This window comes from Otolemur garnettii, unplaced genomic scaffold, assembly GCF_000181295.1.
Source record: "Otolemur garnettii isolate 467f Iridium unplaced genomic scaffold, OtoGar3 scaffold00225, whole genome shotgun sequence".
Taxonomy (NCBI): Eukaryota; Metazoa; Chordata; class Mammalia; order Primates; family Galagidae; genus Otolemur; species Otolemur garnettii.
The window spans coordinates 4,686-13,969 of NW_003852620.1; the positions used below are offsets into that span (position 1 = coordinate 4,686).

Consider the following 9,284-nt stretch of genomic DNA (forward strand, 5'->3'; position numbering starts at 1 on the left):
TGATTTGACCCTCTCCTTTACCCCTGAGACCCAGTGAGTCCCCACCACTTACACATTCAGGCTTGTTACCAAGTTTGTAGCACAGCTGGTGTCTCCTTCCCATCCTTACTCCCAGCGTCTTCATCCAGCTCCTCTCATTTCAACTAATAAATAATTATTCCCCCAGTCTCTCTGGCATCAGCCGTGCCTACCTTCAAACATTGTTCTTCACAGCCACCCAAGTGATCTTCCTATAGTAAAAATCAGGTCATGTTCACCCCACCTCAGTAAAGCCCCATTTCCCATAGAAACGGGGAAATGTGATTATTCAGAGTGTAAGTCAATCAAAGCAAAGGCCACCTCTGTCTCTTCAGCACCTACCATACCTTACCACAGGGTGAGGGGGCACAGATCATTTACTGATGGATTAATCAGTCCCCCGCTTAGCCAGGCAGCCTCATCTGTTGCCATGTCCCCATCCCCCACCCCTACACTCCCGTCATTTCAGAACATGAAGTTGTTTCCTGCACCTGGGCCATTGCTGGCGCTGTTCCCGCAGCGTGGAATGCCCATCTGCACTTAACCACTAGGCTGTGATAGAGGTCTGCAAGCTTCCCCTCCTCTCCCAGTTCTTGTCCTGACACTTGCCCCAGTAGAACTGACCACTTTCTCCTTTATCCTTAAACAAACTGGAACCGTAATCGTGCCATATATTGCTAATGTAGCAAATCTAACACATTGTGGTACTTACGTGTGTTTTTCACTATCTCTCCACTGAAATGCAAACTTTTGTTATCAGGGATAGAGTTGTATTCATTTCAATAGCAACAGTGCTTACAACATCCCTTAGTTCACAGTTATAATTTTTTTAACTTTTGTGAATGAAGTTAACAAATTTATGATATTTTCATTCTTATGCATGAGAAAATAAACAATGATAAATTTGTTATTTTGCCATCTCATCCATAGTTTTTAACTCAAATCATAGTATGGTATGCTGAAAATTAACAGTAATTACAATATTGTGCTGATGATAATATTAGTTCTAGCTAACCCTCACAGAATATGTGCATGTGCCGCACATTCTGATAGGGGCATAATAGGTATTATTTCATGTACTAGTCCCAACAAATCTACATTATAGATACTAGTATTATCCTAATAATTAGTAATTAAAGCCCCCAAAAGTTAATTTACCTAGAATTACACAATGTACGTGTGACTCCTACACCACTAGACACTTTGCCTTCCCAAAGGGGGACAAAATGCTACAGCATCTCAGTATGGTTAATGTAACAGACATATAGATAGAATATAAAAAATAAATGCATGAAAACAGTATAGTACCACACACACATTTATAGTCTCTTCTCACTTTATCTAGGGTAGTAATTGCAAGATGGGAAATACTTCATTCATCTCTCTTAATGATGTCACCACTGTTATCCTAAGTAACCAGGACAAGCACGGTGCTGCTAGCAGGCCTTGGCAGGCCCACAAGGGCCATGTGCCACCATCTGGACTTATTAATTCACTAACAAGGCCTTCTGACATAGACAAACTTAGAAGACTGGATACTCCAAGGCCCATAGTGCTGGTCAATGACCCAGTGAACCTTAACACTTAGTAAAGTGTTGACAAGCTATTAATTAATTAATTAATTTTATTAAATCGTAGCTGTGTACAAGCTATTAATTTAGTTGAGAGTAGGACTGCTTTGACCATGTAACCACTTTGAATATCAGGGAATATATTGTAACCTTGAACCTATGTGGGAGCTCTGTTTAATGTGTGCTATGATGATTGATAACATTGCTAATGTTTGCTTTGGCTATGAGAGTATAAAAATAACAAAGGATAACAGGAGGGTAGAGGAGCTCTCTAAGGAGAGATCTTCCCTGCTTTCCCAAATCGCTGCCATTTCTATCAATCAAGTGAAAATACTGATCTGTCATCTGCTTCTCTAATGGGCGTGAGTGACAGGTGAATGGACTCCTTATGGCAACGTCAGGATGGGAGGGAGAGTGAATAACTCCCAAAGACCTTCCCTAGTGATCCTGTGGCATCACTGAAGGTGTAAACGGGGATGTCTCCTAACAGGGAAAAGCAAAATGTAAATGGTATTCCCAAAAAGACTGCAAGAAGAGTAAGTGCCAGGTGACTATTTAAGGTGTTCTTGGGAAGCTGGGACAATAAAATGAATCATTTTAGTAACTGCAGAGCTGATGCCTGACTGTCTGTACCTGTTTCCCTTTGACGAGACAGTGGACTAGAATCCCCCAAACTCGTGTCCAGGAAAGACAGGTTTCTATTTTAAATGGCAGTTACACAACGTTTATTCGATTTTATGCCTCAGACACAGCGCTACGAATGAACTCATCCCTGTAATTTTCAGTATTACAGAGATAAAGCAGAAAGCAAGGGTAAGAGCCCCAAGGGTAAGAGCATGTTTAGCTCCCTGCAGGTCACAGACTCAGCCACCAACTTCTGCCCCATCATCAGGGGGGACGCCCCTGACATCATCAGTACTTACAAAGCCCATGAGAGGGACCACTCACTCACTTCTTCTAATCAGCACAAAATCACGTTTTTCATAATCCACATCCAAGGCCTTTCTGTTTCCTGCTCTCTACATACTTTGTTGGCAACATAAAAAGATATTAGGCCTCATGCTTGTCTGCAAAGACCTTATTATCCAACAGACATGAGAATATCTCTCCCTCTAAATGTTAGCTTTATGACATCATGACATCATTTTTTCAATAAACACGAACCAATCTATGGGCTAATGAATAAATAACTAGTTATACAGTATTTACTCATACCCATCTGTAAAGGCCAATTCATAACCAACAGTAGGAATTTATTCAAAAACAGATTTCAGCTCTATGTAAGGAAGAACTAGAAATTAGAGGTTTCCCAAACTGAAACAGCCTGCTTCAAGGCATCAGATGTTCCTTATTACAGAGACTATTCAAGGAAAGGCAGAATGTCCACTTTCTGGTGACATTGCAGAATGAATTGAAAATGATATGATTTTCTGCAGAGCTAAAAGTGTTAAGTTTTGCATGGGAGCAAATAGCATTTAAAAAAACAATGAAAGAGCTTGTAAAACCACATGAAGGATTAAAAAAAGTCACTTCCAACATCATGGAAATTGGATTTGGGACATATACTGGAAGGATGTGTAGGATTTTAAATGTGGAGATGACAAGAAAACACATTCCAGAGAGGATAAACTTATCAAGGGCAATGATCAAGAGATAATAAACAAGAAAAGGTTAGGAAATTGAAAGTTTTAGAATGTGCCTGAAAGGGGCAGTTTTCATTGGGAGGGGCTGTGAGAGAAGATGAAATGTTACCTTGAGGCACTTGTTAGTGTAAGAAGACTGCACAGAGCCCAGCTCGGACTTCCTTCCAGACAAAGAGAAAACATGGCAGGACATTATTCATCTTTACCATAAACAACATTTGAAATGTCTTTTTTTTTTATTTTGAATACATATATGTTTATAAAACTAAGAGACAAAAATATGGAACGCTTCACGAATTTGCGTGTCATCCTTGCATAGGGGCCATGCTCATCTTCTCTGTATTGCTCCAATTTTAGTATATGTGTTGCCGAAGCAAGCATGACATTAGGAAATATCTTGGAATTGTTTTTCAAAAAGAGCCTTTAATCTAAATTTAAATTGTCAAATAACATCGCTGATGTACTTTTATAAGCACATTTCTAATTGTATTGAAGAACTGTATTTCCATAATAATTGATTCAATGGACAGATAAATTTCCTTTTCCCTGAGCAATTCTACCATCCACCAATAGCCCATATTGCAGGAAAGGAAAAATCCCAACACTTGCCCAAATTTGTTGCAAGTTGATGATCCGTTTCCACCATAGAGTTTATTTGAGGACAGGGGGACGCTAATAGCTTCTCTGCACTCATGAACCACATAAAGGACAAACTTTCATATCACATCATACAGACCAACTAAACAGAGCTACATCCTTCTCTGTTGTACACTTTGTTCTCTTCCTGGTCTGGCTGCAGAAGCCTTTGGGTGATTTCCGTTCAAAATAGCTCCTGAATTGATGTGAGGTTTCACTTAGCCCAGGCACTTTACAGACCTGGTTTTCACAAGTTCCATATTCTTCCCTACTCATCAGGGTACTGAGTTGCCATAAAGATAAACCAGGCACACAGTCCTTAGACATTAGGGTTAATTTCTAACTTACCCCACTGTGTCTTTCTTGGACCATCATTTGGTATCTAATTTGGTCTACTCTTAGAAAAGCTTGGTGTGATGTACATCAAACAAAGTGGTTCTTCAGGAAGCCATATGCTAAACTTTCAGAGATCTTGGAGTTTCCATTTTTCTATTAGTTGGTGCAGGATCTTAGAATCAAGCAAGCAATTTAAAAGTAGACGTCAACATTATAGTAAAACAAATTCTGTCTTTTGCTGTTATTTCTGCATCACTCGATGAGAAAAGTATTCTTTAAAATTAAAAACTGAGAACAATGAGAAATGTAAATTGACTAAGGAAGAAAGGCTTTGGTTTGGAATCTTCTAGGGAAATGTTGCACCTTTCCTTTGCATTAAATATCTGTCCAGAATGGATCATCTAGAAAAGCAATCCCTGGATTTAGAATTATCCCACTCACCTTGTTTCTACCAGGGAAAGGTTTCTTGCTCCAGGAATGCTATAGACTCTTGTTGGATCTTGACTGGGTAGAAGGGACAAAGGACAGTTTGGGAGAAAGGGAGAAGGAGGAGGAGTGGATCCAAGCGCAGAGAAGATTTGTCACAAAGGGCACAGTCACCATTTGCTTTATTCAATCTATCATATAAGCAAATTTGAAAGAGTTACTCTCAGATTCGCAGCATCTCAAAGCTGTAAGTTATTGTAGGAAAGAAGCTAAACACAAAGAAGCAAGCAAGTGACAGGTGAGTACAGCTGCTTTCAGGCAGAGCCCCGTTAGAGGACACATGCAGCTGTCTTGTTTCTTTCTGACCAGTGGAGCATGGGGACCCATCATGTGAGCAGGGACTCAGCCACAGGAAACCTATGCACCCCAGAAACCACCTAAATGAGCCAAGCCCCACAGCCTGCATTAGGACCCCCACTCGGAGGTTAGTAAACCATCCCCATCACTTCCTCTGACCAAAGACTACGGTAAATGAATACAACAAATCAGAGAAAACCTTTTAACAAATTTCTTTGTTAAGTTTTTTGTTTACTGTGTTTTCAGATAAGGAGTGAGAGTGATGAGAACACTGACCAGGAGCTGCCCGAGGTGATCAGGACTGGGGACCCTTGTGCTCTGTAGTGGAGGCCGCCCAGCCAGGAGGGTGGCCCCGTGATTATAGCAGCTTCTCTCACTTGGGCCACTGACTGCTGATGTGCTTCAGTTCCTGCATCTGGAAATGCTCTCCCATGACAGCATGGCAGTAGGTATATGGGACTCACATTTTCTTCTAGTTTTTACTTTTTACAGTTTAACCAACTTACTCCAGTGGGAAATCCTGTGACAGTAGTTGTCAGATAGGGTTGACATTCCAAAGGAGCATGCTGGAATTTCTCAGATGGTCCAGGAAGGGTTTTGCTTCCAGACAATATAGGTGTCTGTCCACCACCACCCCCATATTTGCAAAATTAAAAGTTCTTTCATAAATAATTTTTTTATCTTGAGTGTTAGTAACCTGATTAACTATCTGTGGCATTTGGGAACTAATTGGATGGTGAATACAACATACTAAAGTTCTGATTCCCCAGGCCCAGGAATCAGAAAAGGATCTTAAATAGCAAGATGAAGCCTCTGGCTTGGGACCCCTAACCAGCATTAGGGAAATCTTGAGACAAAGAAACGACCACGCCTGAGAGCCTTGTTAATGAAACTCCTGAGAGCCACATTGGTGAACACACAGCTTCAGCTGGACTGAGACTGGGAGAGATGACAGCCCAATTATCTAGAGCAGTGGTTCTCAACCTGTGGGTCGCAACTCCTTTGTAACAGTGAAAATACATCCTGCATATCAGATATTTACGTTATAATTCATAACAGTAGTAAAATTACAGTTATGAAGTAGCAACAAAAATAACTTTATGGTTGGGGGTCGCCACAACATGAGGAATTGTATTAAAGGGTCGCAGTATTAGGAGGCATTAGGAAGGTTGAGAACCACTGATCTAGAGTTTCCTGTAGAGACTGGAGAGGAAAAGGGGGATCAGAAAGTAACAGCACAGTTACCAATGTCCTGTGACTTTGCCCAGAACACAGTAGGTACAGCAGAAGTCTAACACTGAGCAAACAAGGAGGAAATCTGTGCCCCTCACAGCAACTCAGAAAACTCCACTTTAAGAAGTCTCTGGAGCAGAGAGTAGCTATGACACAACACTCACTTCACCACTGGGTGCAAATGGAAACAATAAATAGGACCATAAGGCCACCACGCTCTACCGGGCAACTTAGCTTTGAATTTAGTCTTTTATTCTCCTTGTTTCACCAGGGAAATTTTTACATAAAACTGGGCCATGGAGATGGCCTTAGCTACGACTGAATGACACAAATTCAATGGGAGAGAAAATTAATACAAATGAGACTAGTGGCCCCTGCATGGTGAGTTTTCTCTTTTGCCCTGTTGCATCTTCTATGAAATGGAGACTGTGACTCCTGACCTCTCCCCTCCCGGGGAAGAGACTGTGCACGAGGAAAACCGAGACGCCAGTGACGAGCTGCCAGACGTGCCACTCAGAATGTTCCCAGGTGAAGGTGATGTTGATTGTCCTGATCCTTCCTTCACAGAGTCATTAACAGAAGGCCTAAAAGTGCTTACAGCAACACTTGGCACCAGAATTGTAGAGCTTCCTGACACAACCAGAATTAGCTACACTTTTTATAAAAGAAGAAAGTCATCAGCAAATTTCAGTGCAATTAGATGTCAAAATCCTGGTTTCAATTTTCTTTAGATTATCTGTTATTGATGGTATTGCCATTATTTTAATCATTTCTCAAAATTCTACAGTTTGGTCAAAGAATAATATAACTAATACCTATTTTATCACAACCCAAGACTATTTTTTTTCATATTGGCTTCAAGGTGGTAGAGAAGAAAGAGAGGGAGGGAGGGAGGGAGGAGAATAAAAGGAAAGAGAGAGAAAGACAAAGGGAGGGAAGGAAGAAGAAAAGAAGAAAGAAAGCAAAAGAAAGAGAGAAGGATGGAGGATGAGAGAGAGAGAGAGAAGCTTATGGAGAAAGAGAGGCCACATTAACTTTCCCTGTCTTTCCTCCACTCGCCCTTCTCTCCACATTGCATCTTTACAAAAACAATTTGCCAGCTCCTGCCCCTCTTCATTTGGATCCCAGAATGAGTTACAACGCTGACATCTTTTTTATTTCACATTATATAGCCATTTTTATTCTCTGAAGCCAAAGACAAAAAGCACTGATGAACTTTCCCGAGGGAGGCAGCAGCACACACCCTCCCACTTCCTGTCCTGCAGCAGTGACGTCATGACCCAGCTGATAACAAGGTCCAGGGAAGAACAGGAGGCTGCTCAGCCTGCAGGAGGCAGCTGCCAGCATGACATGCCCAGGCTGGGTATTGGCACTCGTGGTCTCCACCTGTCTTGGTAAGGAAGGCACTGACTTGTGTTGGCTTTGACTAGTGTCCCACAGGACTGGAAAGTGGGAAGGAAGATGAATAATGGCACAGGGTCTAATCCCCTCATGGGGCCAGATTCTGTGAGTGAGAGAGAGGAAGGATTTTGCCTGAGGTTTGGATCAAGAAGAAGAAAGGTGTGGGGATGGGAAGCAGCTCGTGAGTCTGTCTGTCCCTCTCTCTGACAGGACACCCAGTGAAGCCCTCTCTTTCCTCTTTCCCACAGGATCCAGCATGGCCCAGACAGTCACTCAGACTCAACCAGAGATGTCTGTGCGGGAGGGAGAGTCGGTGACCCTGCGCTGCACGTATCGCACTAGTTATACATATTACGATTTGTACTGGTACAAACAACTTCCTAGTGGGCAGATGGTTTTTGTTATTGGCCAAGCATCTGACCAGCAAAATGCAAGACAGAATCGCTTCTCTGTGAACTTCCAGAAAGCAGCCAAATCCATCAGTCTCACGATCTCAGACTCACAGCTGGAGGACACTGCAGTGTATTTCTGTGCTCTCAGAGAAGACACAGTGAGAGAAGCCACATTGAGAGAAGCCAAAGAGAGAGAAGCCAAAGAGAGAGAAGCCAAAGAGAGAGAAGCCAAAGAGAGAGAAGCCAGAGTGAGAGAAGCCACAGTGAGACAAGCCATAGGGACAGCCTTACAAAAACCTCAGACCTCAGCATCTGTGCTAAGTGGGGAAGGAGAGAGAGTCCAGGGTTACAAGAACATGCAGAGAAAATCATTGCCTTCTCCAGAGGTAAAAATAATAATGCCCCTGACCCTGCCCTCTTAACCTCCCCTTGGAGCATTTATTTAATTCTGCCCACTTGGGTGAAGGAGAGTCTGGCTGACACTCTCACAGCTGAAATACTTAAGTCGAAGGAGTGGTTCCAGAGCTTAGGTTGGAGCTATGTTTAGAATGATGGATGAGAGTGACCAGATCTGGGCAAGGCCAAGGGGAGGCAAAGGACAAACTGCCCAATCCTAATTAAGATCCCTGTGTCATTTCCCAACCCCCCACTCACTCTAAACACATCACCTCCTGGGACACCACTCCCCAGCTCAGCTTAGCACCCCAGCTTCAGCTTATCTGGAAAAGTGGATGAGACACCAATATCAGAGAAAGCGTCCCTCTCACACAAGGAAGACGCCATCAGTCTACTTAGGGGGGTCGGTTTTCTCGTTTTTTGTTTGGTTGGTTGGTTGGTTTTTCTTAAGAGACCAGAGTCTTGCTCTATCACCCAGGCTACAGTGCAGTGGTAGGATCAGAGCTCACTATTGCCTTGAACTGCTGGCCTCAAGCAATCCTCCAGCCTTAGCCTCCCAAGTAGAGAGGACAACAGGCACACAGGCCCAGCCAATTTATTTTTTGAATTTTTTAGAAACAGAGTCTTGCTCAGGCTGGTCTTGAGATCCTGCCCTCAGGTAATCCATCTGCCTCAGCCTCCCCCAGTACTGAAGATCGTCTTGATTTGACCTTCTCCTTTACCCCTGAGACCCAGTGAGTCCCCACCACTTACACATTCAGGCTTGTTACCAAGTTTGTAGCACAGCTGGTGTCTCCTTCCCATCCTTACTCCCAGCGTCTTCATCCAGCTCCTCTCATTTCAACTAATAAATAATTATTCCCCCAGTCTCTCTG

General features: G+C 42.7%; 1 protein-coding gene and 1 non-coding gene across 2 annotated transcripts in view; one reads left to right on the plus strand and one right to left on the minus strand.

The window, feature by feature from the left end:
• Positions 1-3,506: 3,506 nt before the first annotated feature.
• LOC111722258 lies at positions 3,507-3,611 on the minus strand. Its single transcript, XR_002771109.1, has one exon. It is a non-coding gene; the product is annotated as a U6 spliceosomal RNA (small nuclear RNA).
• Positions 3,612-7,565: 3,954 nt separating this feature from the next.
• LOC100954674 overlaps positions 7,566-9,284 on the plus strand; it is a 235,000-nt gene continuing 233,281 nt past the window's right edge. Inside the window, exons 1-2 of the mRNA XM_012812847.2 lie at positions 7,566-7,614; positions 7,870-8,171. Coding sequence (XP_012668301.1) covers positions 7,566-7,614; positions 7,870-8,171 — 351 coding nt within the window. The remainder of the gene's footprint in view (positions 7,615-7,869; positions 8,172-9,284) is intronic.